We start from the raw sequence: 12,739 nt of genomic DNA on the forward strand, positions 1-12,739 counted from the left end.
CTTTTCTGTCCCCTAAGAACTTTGAGGTGGAGGCTGATGACCTGGTGACCATCTCGGAACTGGGACGTGGAGCCTATGGGGTGGTAGAGAAGGTGCGGCATGCCCAGAGCGGCACCATCATGGCTGTAAAGGTAAGCAGGGTCCCCCTCTGCCAGGGAGCCCTGGGCCAGGGGATACCCGGGAGGTGTGGGGGCTGAGACGGCCTATGGGTACCCCTCAGAGCTCCTGGCCCTTGTGTAAGCGATGGTAAAGTACTTGTCCCCTGCCACACGGCTCCTTAACTGTAGCCCTCTCACCTGCAGCGGATCCGGGCCACTGTCAACACACAGGAGCAGAAGCGTCTGCTCATGGACTTGGACGTCAACATGCGTACAGTCGACTGCTTCTATACTGTCACCTTCTATGGAGCCCTCTTCAGAGAGGTGTGGCCTTGGTGGGAGGGTGGGAGGTGGGTGCTAGGCTGGGGACTGTCCTGACCTTCCGTCTGCACATCTGCCCCCTTCCATTCAGCCTCAGTTTCCTCATCTTTGAAATGAGGCCAGTAATTGTACCCACCTCACACAGTTGACACGAAGATGAAATGATGTAGCCTAGGGCCTGGCACAAGGTTGTGTGCCACAAGGTTGTGTGACTACCTGCCTTACTAGCATCCTGGCCAGCAGGGTGGGGCTCCAAGCAGAGGTAGCCATGGAAGTGTTCAAGGATTCTATTCTGGGTCTACAGGAATTACTGGATCGGGGGTGAGAGAGGAATCAGTGACATCAAGGGAGCGTGGCCTGTGGAGCTAGAGGGATGGGCTGTTGCTGGGTGGTGTGAAGGGATGGTATGGGGTGTGAACAGAGACCAGGAACCTGGGTTAGATGTGCTAGGTTTACGATGGTGATTTGCCACCTAGAGTTCAGGACTGAGATCAGGGCTCCTCTTGCCCGGCCTCACTCTGAGCACTTACTGGGTCTCTGAACTTACTGGTGTGGCAGACTCAGTGCCTCACTGGATCTACTTGTCTGATTGGCTAAGCACCCACTGCATTTCAGGTTCAGGTTCTCTATCCCCTTGCCACTTAGGGGGACAGACACATACCCAGGAGTCTCACCACACATGGGGTCAGAGCTGGCAGGGAGGCCCAGGAGCCTGTGGATGCCCCCAAGGAGGTGCTGTACCCAGCCTTCCCAGAAGGCTGTGCTGAAGGATACACAGGAGTTTGCTGAGGGACCAGGGGCAGGGGAGGCAAGGCATTGCAGGTGGAGTAGGGAACCATCCACCAGGGTCAGAGCTGGGACAAGCTATGTGTGTTGGGGGCAATAAGAGCTGAAGCAGGAGGGGTCTACAGGGCTAGGTCATGGAGCTGAGCTGCAGCCAGCCTGTGAAAGTCCCCATTGGAGGGACACATCAGGTATTTTAGTCACTTCTCTTTCATAATTGCCATGGAATTAGGGATCAGATAGGAGGACCCAGTGTGTGGACCCAGCAGTGTAGGCAAGCCTGGAAGATGGAGAAGCAGGCAGGTCGAGAGATTTTGGGAGGCAGGGTGGGAGAAGCTGGGAACTCAATAAATCTCTGTGGACTGAAGGACGGGAGATGTGTCTGCTGGAGGCCTGGCTGATACTAGCACCAGGGCAGGCAGTTCAGGCACAGGTGCAGCCCTAGGCAGGCCTGGGCTGACTTCTGGGCATCTACCCACAGGGAGATGTATGGATCTGCATGGAGCTCATGGACACATCCTTGGATAAGTTCTACCGGAAGGTGCTTGATAAAAACATGACGATTCCAGAGGACATTCTTGGGGAGATTGCTGTGTCTGTAAGTGGCCTGGGTGGGGTCTGGAGTTCCAGATACATAGCCAGATGCACCAGCCCTGCCCCAGCAGGCACAAAGCCCAGTCTTTTGTATTTTGGAGAGAGCTGGGTCCCACTATGGCCCTGAACCTGGGCTACTGCCCACCAGGGGCTCAACCCTGGACCAGAGCCTTCTTTCTTGATCAAGACTTTAGAGCCTGGGGCTCTGGGAGACATACAGATTGGCAGCTTCTGGTTCTCTAGGCTTTTATGTGCAACTTCCAAGCTTCCTAGACCATTTTACAAAAGGACTTAGTAGTTACAACTTCCTCATGCTGAAAGGGCTCTCAGTCAGCTCAAAGAGGTACAAGTTAAGTTGAAGGAAAGGTTAGCATCCAAAATGTGTGCCTTTTGAGGATGAACATTACTAGAGGAGGGCAGCAATCTTGGGCTTGAACATCCCGGCAGCCAAAGCAAAAAAAAAAAAAAAAATGGGTATACTGGTGGTTCTCAGTCTTGACTGCATCTGGGACCGTTTAAAATATACCGATGCATGAGTAATGAGTCAGGATCTTTGGGTTAATTGCCTGGGCTCCCCCACCATGTCTCCCTTAGGGGAATAGCTCAAGCATGTAGTCTACTGACTGTTGACAGAGGGGAGAGGAGCCAGAGAGGCTGCAGAAGGGCTGGGTTTTACCCAAGAACCTTGTAGGGAGTGTTGATGGTCTACTTGCGGGGGGATGGTGGGGGGTTGTCAGAAGCCTGAGACTCTTCAGGGGTCTCCCGTACATCTTTCCCTGGTAAAGGCATGGGCCCAAGGCCCTGGCTTACTCCAGTGGGTGGGAGAAAAGCTGGAGGCCAGGTTTGTTTGCACCAAGGTTGTCAGGCCACCAGGGCAAGTATTAGGATGTGGGCAGGAGCCTGGGTTAATGAGAGGCTGGGTGGGTAAGTAGGTGAGGGAGACAGATGGACACAGACAGGGACATCTTACTGCTTTGTATTATTGATGTAACTGTAAGTAACAACAGTTCTGTTTCTCTCTTCCTCTCTATCCTGCAAACAAGATTGTGAGGGCACTGGAGCATCTGCACAGCAAGCTGTCCGTGATCCACAGAGGTCAGTACCCAATGTCGACCATTAGGGAGAGGCTCACGGGCTACTCACATGCATGGTCTTGCCCAGTCCTGCAAGGCAGGTGGTTCTCTTCCCTTTTTCAAGATGAGCCAACTGAGGCTCAGAGAGGTGATGGGTAGGAATGTGCCTGCTGGGGTTGGGAGTTGAGCTTACTTCCCAGTCTAGGCCACTCTCCACTTTGCCAAGCCATTTTCCTTGGCCCCCACCCCAGAACCAGTCCCACCTTCCAGGTACCTCCCCTTAGGTTTGCTGGTACTCAGAATAAGGACTAGATGGACCTTTGCCCTGGAAAGTCTGGTTATTTTGGGCATATCGTTTATATATTGTGAAGTGCACAGATCTGTAGTTACTGTTCGATAAATCTGTTCAGAGTTTACACCCATGTAACTTGCATCCCTCTGGCAAGATACAGTATATTTCTACTCTTTATTCCACCCCCAGAAGTTCTCTTGTCCCTTCCTGGCTGGTCCTTGCCCACCCCTATCCCCTCATACTCCTTGTCTGATTTTTCCCACAGTAGATTAGTTTTTCTTGTTCTTGAACTTCATATAAATATGCTCACATGCACATGCCCTCTGTCTAGCCTCTTTCACTTGGCCTAATGTTTCTGAGATCCACTTGGGTTGCTGTAGTTTCTAAGTTAATTAGATTAAGCCCCCTTTGGCCACTCAGTGGCCATCCCAGCCCCCGCCCGTAGCTCACCACTGTTGACAGTTCAGTATGGAACCTGCCACTCCTTTTTCTGTGCATTTCTATCCTTATGCACTTCCCCATAGAAAGCACATGGGATATATGTGTGTTGTGTATGTGCGTTTACTGGAAGATTCCTCACTGTGCACCCTGCAGCCTTGAGTTGTGGGGTGGGCTTCATGTTCTCATGCAGACCCACCTTCTGTGTTTTAGCTGCTGCCCTGTGCTTCCTGTGTGGACACTTGGGTGGTTCCCAGGGCTCACCCGGTCAGTGATGACCCACACATCCCGCCCTAGCCTGGGAGGACCCCAGAGCTAGAGGTTGTGCTGGGAAGTGGAAGTCGAGTTCTGGCTGTGAGGTCCATCTGGACCTTGTATCCAAAGTGCTAATGGTGGGCACCAAGATGCCATCCTGACTTCCTTCCTCACTCATGGCCAGTGGCTGGGGCATGTCCATGCTTTACTGCCATCAGCCTCTCAGAGCCTCCGTCCCTCATCCGCTCCCTGGGCCCTGGCAGCAACTGCCCTTTAGGTGGTTGGGGTATGGGAAGAGCCTACTGCCCTTTAGCCATGGCTCCCAGGTCCGAAAAGGCGTGTTCTGTCCTTGGCAGATGTGAAGCCATCTAATGTCCTCATCAACAAGGAGGGCCATGTGAAGATGTGCGATTTTGGGATCAGCGGCTACTTGGTGGATTCTGTGGCCAAGACGATGGATGCTGGCTGCAAGCCCTATATGGCTGTGAGTGATCCCTTGCCACCCCAAATCCTGGGCCATGGTTGAGGGTCAGGAGAGGATGTGCCTGGGAGATAACTGTCAGGTTGCATCCTCTGTCTATCAGGGATGGTGCCTCCCCTAGACCCCGCATTTCCTGCCATAGAGGGGATGCCCTGCTGCCCAGCCTGCCAAGCAGTCCCTCTTAGCTCTGTTATTAACTGTGCCCTGAAGTGCCCATTTGGATAAGTTTCATGGACACTCACGTGTAGGTGATTCGTGGGATCTGTGCAGATCTCACCCCTCCCCTGGTGTCCTGAAGGTGCTCCTCTCAACCCCCAGGTAGAGGTACCTTTGAGGGAAAGTTTGGACCTTCACTATGAGACTCTAGCCCTTGCTGGCCTCAGTTTTCTCATCTGTCCCATGGAGAGTGGGATAGGATGAGTACTGACCGCCTCAGTTTCAGGTTGGGGAGGCAAGACCTGAGGGGACTTGGGTGCCCCCTATCCTGGTCTTTCCCCATGGGGTGGGTGTTCATGCCTCACTGGTCCCTCTTTCAGCCTGAGAGAATCAACCCGGAGCTGAACCAGAAGGGCTACAACGTCAAGTCTGATGTCTGGAGCCTCGGAATCACCATGGTAACACATGGCTGGGGCTGGGTCCAGCCCTGGCTGATTGGGTGGAGCCGGGGTGGGGCTGTGCCCAGTCAGTGAGCTTTTGGAGGGTCCATAAAATAGTTTAGGCCCTGGAAAAAAAGTGTTGGCTTCACTATCTGAGAAGAAAATGCACCATATGGAATTACAGTGTATTGAATGAAATGTCTACAGGTGACATTAAGCCCTTCCCTAGTGGTGAGGAAAGTTCTCAACAGTGTGTGATTACTCATCTGTTGGATTTTCCCCAGAGCTTGTGGTGCTTGTCGAGAAATTACAGCTAATCCCAAATTAAGTGAGGTCCTAGTACAAAAATAATTTTAAAAGCAAAATGGTAAAAGTCTTAAAAATTTTTTTATAGCAAGAAGTATGTTGCCTGTGGGGTCCTGGTGCATTTCCTTGAGTGGGGTAGGGTGGAATGGGTTGGTTCTGTCTTGGGACTGTGGGGACTTGGGTCAGGTGGGGGCAGACACCCCGCCCTTGGCTGAGCTGGAGTGGCTGCATCTGAGGTCAAGGAGTAGGCCTGGACTCATGTGGCTCTTGGTTTTCAAGAACTGCCCAGGCTCAGGTGTGGGTCAAGGGTTAGTTATTTATAGGAAGCCCACTTTGGCACCGTGTGGAGCATGGGCTGGAGGGACAGGAAAAGACTATGATGCTAATTTCCCTGCCGGGGAGGAGTTAGTTGTGCATGAGACCTGGGTATGTCAAAAACGTTACCATCATGGTAGCTGTAGCATGCATGAGTCAGTCCAGCTGACACACTGGCCTGAGTAGTTGTTACTCTCCACCCCCGATTCAAACCACTGGAACTAACGGGGTGTGTATTTGTCCTTGATGTTTATGTAGTGTCAGCACCCTCCCAGCCCAGTCCCTCTGGTTTCCTGGTATTGGGGACGGGGTTTAGTCAATAATCAAAATCAGTCAGTGCAACATATGGTGCAAAGGAGTGTGGAGAGGAGTACAGTGAGGTAGGGGGAGTGACTGCGGGGCAGCGGGAGCAGAGCAGCACAAGGCTCTGCGTGGGACGGGGAGAGGGGCCCACGGGGGCCTGGGGGCAGAGGCCCAAGTTGGAGGCATGCCTAGCGTGAGCTTGGGGTCCAGATCCATGGGGAGGTTAGGGGTCAACGGAGGTGTTTTGGATTTTACCGATGTTGCAATTATCATAGTAATCCTTGTTGTTATTGTGTGACTGTAGCTTTATAACCTACGTTTGTTCACAGTGACTGGGAAAGGATCAAAATCATTTTGCCAGAGATGCAGAGCTGAGTGATACCTTCAGTTTTCCTTAATACTGCTGACACATCATTTTCCAATTAAACTTTTTTTCTTTTTGAAGAAGAGAGAAATATTCACAGTCTAAAGATGGATATACCTGCAGATAAAAGTTGTCTAACCACTCAGTTAAAAAATAAGGCCAAGTTCTTTCTATATTTACAGGCTACACACAGCTGGTTGGATGTTAGAGACCTCATTCATGAACACTTCACACTTACTCCTGCTCCCCTCCTCTATCCCCCTCTCCCTTCATTCTGGCCTGCCATCCTCCTTCTTCTCCTCCTACCCATTATCATTTAAAGACTTGGTTTAGTGGTGGAACTTGGAAACATGCCAAGTGCAGGTTTTAGTTACCAAATGCCACGTTATAAACCAGAACCTAGTGACTCAAACCAATAACTGTTTATTATTTCTCATGTTTCTGCAGTCTAGGCTAGACTCAGCCGGGCAGGCCTTCCATTCTACCTGGCTCTGGCTGGGGTCAGGGTTGGGGTCAGGGTTGGGTCAGGGCTGGGCTGCATCATTGAACACTTCACACTTACTCCTGCTCCCCTCCCTCCTCTATCCCCCTCTCCCTTCTATCTGCCCATCTATCATCATTACTGGGGAACCACCACATCTCAGTGACCTGCTAATATCAGTGGTGGAACTTGGAAACATGCCAAGTGCAGGTTTTAGTTACCAAATGCCACGTTATAAACCAGAACCTAGTGACTCAAACCAATAACTGTTTATTATTTCTCATGTTTCTGCAGTCTAGGCTAGACTCAGCCGGGCAGGCCTTCCATTCTACCTGGCTCTGGCTGGGGTCAGGGTTGGGGTCAGGGTTGGGTCAGGGCTGGGCTGTGCCAGAAGTTTCAAGAAGGCTTTAGAAACGGGGTCTTGTACACGGCCTCCCGTAGGGCAGGCTGTTCGCTGGGCATCCCTACAGCATGGCAGTGAGAATGGTTGAAGTCCTTCTTGCTAACTGGCTTCCACAAGAGAAGTGCTATTAAGCACTACTCCTGGGACTGGCCCAGTGTCACTCTGCCTCATTGTGGGGGTCAGAGCAAGTCACAGGCCAGCCAGGTTCAAGAGGAAATAGACTCCACTTCTGGATGGGGGCACTGGCAAGCACACCCAGGGAGGAGAAGCCCTGATGACCTCGTGGGAGACCAGCTGCCATAGTACAGGCTTGGTTGCCCCCCAGGAGTTACAAAGTAATAGAAACAATATAAAAATATAGAGGAAAAGTAAAAGGGAAAAAAAGATCACCGTGGTGGTTCTGCTTCAGAAAAACAGCCTTTTGTTCCCATTGTCAACTGCCAATATCGTACATTTCCTTTTAAATGTTTTGTCTCTTTATAAAAAAATATATGTAGTTTTATTTTGCTTTTTTTCACTTAGCCTTACATCATTCATATTTCTCTGAATTGTTATAAACCCTTGTGGGCATTTGCCACTATCTACTCAGCCAGTCTCCTAATTTGGGGAATTTCACTTGTTTCTGGTTTTGTCTTTCCATTTGAAGTCCTTGGCCATCCTGGGGGAGCGACTGGTGAAACACTGCATGCTGGGCTCACCCCTCTGGCTGGTCTCCCTACCGTTCTTGCTGAACCCACCCTGGGTAGCTCTCTGAGGGCACTTGACTGTAGCTATGGAACATAAAGGGCATTTACCAGAATAAACACGGGATAATGTTTGGGAAGCCTCTCAGCCATAATGAGTGTTGACCAAGTGCTGATCATGTGAACCCTTGTCTGGGATGTCACAGGGCACACCTCACAGTCACCATGGAGACGCAACTGTCCTGTGGCAGGCTGGTCCCTAGCACTGCACTTTTGGGTGCTTCTCAGTATTTACTATTACAAATAACACCACCCCATGTATCTCTCTGCCCTGAGGCTGTTTTTGTTTTGTTTTTCATTTTTTGAGCTCTTTAGAAAAAAGTTACCAGGAAAGGGACTACCAGGTAAAGGGTTTGGACATGTTTCCACTTTCCTAATTATAAAGTCTGGTAGTCCTCCGGGTCCTTTTCTGTCAGTCCACGCAGGGTCCTCACTTCTGCTTGTTGGAATCAGTGAAAATTCTAGGAAAAAGAGCATCCTGAATTTATCCAATAAAAATAAATACACATAGAATCACGCCCACGCCCATTGTATTGTGTGTATCCTCCATCTGTGTGGTATGTTTATGTCTTGACTAGAAAGGGGCCGTTAGCCTAATGGAAGGTTTTCTTAGCACAATAATTAGTGATCTGTTCAGGTACCAGTTGCCAACGTGAAGCATTTGTTTGAGCTGAAGTATCTTCTGTTTATTGTGGTCATTATGCTGTCAGTGAGAAGCTTCTGTGCTGTTTCAGGCAGGGCCTGGGCTGACCTGATTTGTTTTTTTCTTTTCAGCAGTCAAAATTAGAACTCAGAGTTTGTCATAAGCTAGCCAGTTTTTTTCCATAAATGACTTCCAGTTAACTGCAGGCGAGGCACAGGGCTAGATGCAGCGTCTTGGTAGCCCTGATGTCGTTTGCAGAGAGGTCCAGGTCCAATAGGGTTGATGAGGCCCTGGTAGCCACCTGTTCTTGGAGTCAGGGAGAAACAGTGATGGGGCCAGAGAGGGGAAGGTTTCTTGGAGGAGGAAGTATTAGTGATAGGCCTTATAGGATGCCAGTGGGTGGACGGTGGGGGCTATGGAGGAGGAGGGGCTGCAAACATCAATTCCTGATGAGGGCTGGAGTGGACTGTTGCAGAGTGAAGTAGCTGATCAGATGTGGGCCTCATAACATTCCTTCTCCAGCCTTAGGGAGAGACAGGAATATGAGCATCATTTCATTTTCCATTTGCCTTCTCTGTAATAACAACAGCTGCCCAAATTAGTGGCAGCAGAGGCTAAGACATCATAGAGACGTTAGAGAGGGGAGTGGCCTGTTGTAAACAGTGGCCTCGTTGCCTGTCCAAGTTCCTTTGCTAACTGCTGCCTTTCAGGAAGGTGGCCCAGGGCTGCCAGCTCCTGATTTTTCCAAATTAGGTAAAACTTGTTTTTTTATATAAAATCTTTTGAATTCAGATTGTTTGAAAACCCAAGGATGATCAAACCAGTCACAGCCCAGGGCAAGATCTGTTGGTTGGGTCAGAGCAGCTAATACTGTGTCCCCCTAGCTTTCATCTTTGGTCTAATATCACATGTCATCCCTTGACATGCCTCGGCCTGCCTCGGTCCAGCTCCAAGTGCTGGGCCAAGACAGGCAGGTTCTGAAATACTCTCCTGGGTGCAGAGTGTGGATGCATCTGACCCAGTGCCTCTGTCCCCACTGCAGATCGAGATGGCCATTCTACGGTTTCCTTATGAGTCTTGGGGGACCCCGTTCCAGCAACTGAAGCAAGTGGTGGAGGAGCCGTCCCCCCAGCTCCCAGCTGACCGTTTTTCCCCTGAGTTTGTGGACTTCACCGCACAGTGGTGAGTCTATAGCTCTGACCTGGCCAGATCCCAGTTCCTCCCTTTTCTTTAAAAAATAAGCCCCCAAACAATGTAGCATCAAAATATGTGAGGCAGAAATAGTGCACAAGGAAAATATGACAAACTGTGGTCCTTGGGGAGATTTTTAATATAGTCTTAGAAGTGGACAGATCAGTTAGACTGAAAAGGAAAATGAAAAGCTTGTAGAAGATTTAATAGCATAAAGAAATTTGCTTTTATTGATGTTTAGAACTTTGTACCAAATTAAAGAATGCCTGTGGGAGCTGTATGAAAATTGTGTTTGAAGTTAAAAAGGGAACAGGGAAAAAGGAAAAAGGCAAAGTCATACAGGCTGCATTCTCTGCTCATAAGTAAATAAAACAAGAAGTCCATAACTAAAGAGGAAAAAACTACATTGAAACTCAAAGTAAATTCTTCTGACTCACTCTTGGATTATGAAAGAGATTTGAAAAATAAAATGACAAGCTATTCAGAAGTGAAAGACAGTGAGAACATAACATCAACATCTATGTGTTATGGGTAAAGAGATACTCAGAGGAAAATTTGTAGCCTTTATTTCTTTAATTAGAAAATAAAAATGACTGGAAACAAATGAGCCTTGCAAACAGTCATCGATCACCTTGACCCCTTTTAATTGGGGCTGCCCTTCTCCCAGGACCTGTGATAAGGAATTTCCCCTCCTAATTAAGGATAGCAAGTATACAATTGTTAATGGTGGCATTTCCATATCATTTTAGTATTAGGGTCATTGGAAATTTCCTAGATTGCTATGGAGACAAGAAGGCTAACACCCCAAGAGGCAAAGAACTAACACCCCAAGAGGCAAAGAACTAACCCCAAGAGGCAAAGAACTTGGTCCATGTCTTTGCACCCACAGATTCCACTCTGCCCTCAGGAGTTCCCCAGAACAGCCTCACCCCTTCTTTCCCAAGCCCCGGGAGCACATGGGTCCCCTTGCTGCCCAGTCAGGGGTGACTCCAGCTGGCTTGGCCATCTTGGAGGGGCTGGACTTGCTTCCTCTGTGCCAGTCTGGCCCCAGCCTGCTCTGTTCTCTCCTAGCCTAAGAAAGAACCCCGTGGAGCGCATGAGCTACCTGGAGCTGATGGTGAGTGTGGGTGGGAGCAGCACTGGGCCAGCTCTCTAGGGAGAGGGCTGATTCCACAAACACAGAAGTGGGTTGCCTCTCTGGCTTGCTCCTGCATTAATTCGTTCAGGTACTCAGTCATTCATTTGCTCATGCCTACTCTGGCTCTCTGCTTTCTCCTCTGTGCCAGGCCCTGTGGAGGGGTGCACAGGCAGTGCTGTGACAGATGGTGCAGAGGGATGGGGGAGGGTTGGGGTAGGGGAGGCAGGTGGATAATTTTATCTAAAGGCATAAGGGAAGGCTTCACAGATTGGGCGACATTTGAATTGGGCCTAGAAGGATGAATAAGGATTTACCCACTGATGGAAAGAGCATTCCAAGCCAAATGCCCATCATGGGTAGACGCCTGGCATGTATGGGGAAAAGTGAGTTTTGTGTGGCCAGAGGATAGCTGCAAGAGGGCCAAGAAGGAAGCCTCAATGCTGTATCTAACAAGGAGGGCTTCCTGGGGGTAGAGGTCCTAAAGGATGAGTAGGAGTTTGCCAGGCAGAAGGAACAGCAGGGAGGGGCTGGGGCTGGTTTGGGGAGGTGGGGCCACCTCTACCTCACATCTTCTGTTCTCCAATAGGAACATCCTTTCTTCACCTTGCACAAAACCAAGAAGACAGACATCACTGCTTTTGTGAAGGAAATCCTGGGAGAGGACTCATAGGGGGCAGGGCCTCGGACCCCACTCTGGCCCTCTAGTGCCCCACAGCCCCCTCTGCTGGAGCAGTGCTTGCCCACACCTATAAGCTACTGCCACCCTGGCCTTGGGCATTCCAAGAGGAATCGAGGGGGCTGCTCCCAAGTGCCAAAGAACCAGACTGTCGGGGCCCCCCGCTGGGCCCATGCGGGCCCCACCAGTGCCTCTGTCCTGCTGTTCCAAGTCTCCAGCCCTGAGGCCTTGGACTTGGAGGGGCCTGGATGCCCCTGCCAGACGCTGCTGCCCCTCACAGAAGGCATCCGGTGCTTGTGCACAGGCCACTGCCTTGGCCCAGCCCTGGATGCCACCTGAGTTGTATATTTTTGTATCTTTCGACTGAATGAACTTTGCACACTTCAAGGGTGGCCACACATCTCTCCCAGCATCAGTAGAGGGGACATGGGGATGAGCCACATGAGTCCTCCTGATCCCCCTCTGAGGGAGAAGCCAGAGCCACTTGAGGCCTTCACCCAGCACTGGCAAATGGCCTCTAAGGGGCACCAAGGACACTTAGCCTCTGCCTGCCACCTCTAGGGGTGTTGTTTCACTTTTTAAAAACAAATTTGTCTTTTTTTTTCTTTTGCTTTGTGGGTTTGGCTGGTTTTTCTCGCATGGTTTGGAGCCGATAACTTTTCTGCCACTCCCTAGGGGACCAGCAAGCTGAGACCCACCCTCTCCACTCAGGCTGGAGTCTAGGAGGATGAGCCCAAAGTCTCTGCTTAGAGAGGTATTCTTCTTGGGGATTGGCTTGACAGGGGCTATAGATTTGCTTTTGGTGTTAGAAAAGAAAAAAATGTTTTGAAGGACTACCTGTTCTGGGTTCTATCCCTGGTGGATTGGGGCAGTTACATGATTGCTGTTTTGATTTAAAAAAAAAAAAAAAAAAAACAGGTCAAAAGGTTGTGTGAGACTGTGTCACAGCGGCGAGCCCCACTCCTTGTTGAAGGTCTATAGCCTCTAGAAGGACTCCTTCCCCTGGGAGAAGGCCAGGGCAGTGTGATCAGGGGAGTGGGGGCTTGCTGGCTTGCCAGAGTCCTGCACTTTCATCTATGAAGATACCAAAGTTTCCAGATAACTGAGATGAGGCACCAGGCCCTATGCTGGATGCTGGACAAAGCAGCAGACACAGGCCCAACCACTAGCAGGGCCACATGCCCCACTGTCATTGAAGAATACTTTGCCAGATGCACAGAGTGATGAGCAGGTGTTGGGCCTTGA

General features: G+C 50.2%; 1 protein-coding gene across 2 annotated transcripts in view; it reads left to right on the forward strand.

Annotated features, from left to right (window-relative positions):
* The window catches only part of MAP2K3 (mitogen-activated protein kinase kinase 3), a 28,567-nt gene extending 16,148 nt beyond the window's left edge, over window positions 1–12,419 (forward strand). The window contains exons 4-12 of one of the 2 annotated variants that reach the window (XM_006908470.3): window positions 18–131; window positions 303–422; window positions 1,684–1,800; window positions 2,840–2,891; window positions 4,211–4,338; window positions 4,872–4,949; window positions 9,532–9,671; window positions 10,752–10,797; window positions 11,405–12,419. In XM_006908470.3, coding sequence (XP_006908532.1) covers window positions 18–131; window positions 303–422; window positions 1,684–1,800; window positions 2,840–2,891; window positions 4,211–4,338; window positions 4,872–4,949; window positions 9,532–9,671; window positions 10,752–10,797; window positions 11,405–11,488 — 879 coding nt within the window. In that variant the 3' untranslated portion in view covers window positions 11,489–12,419. The remainder of the gene's footprint in view (window positions 1–17; window positions 132–302; window positions 423–1,683; window positions 1,801–2,839; window positions 2,892–4,210; window positions 4,339–4,871; window positions 4,950–9,531; window positions 9,672–10,751; window positions 10,798–11,404) is intronic. The other variant, XM_025044349.1, reaches the window with a different exon arrangement.
* Window positions 12,420–12,739: the final 320 nt, after the last annotated feature.

The sequence above is a fragment of the Pteropus alecto genome, unplaced genomic scaffold (assembly GCF_000325575.1).
Source record: "Pteropus alecto unplaced genomic scaffold, ASM32557v1 scaffold52, whole genome shotgun sequence".
Lineage (NCBI taxonomy): Eukaryota > Metazoa > Chordata > Mammalia > Chiroptera > Pteropodidae > Pteropus > Pteropus alecto.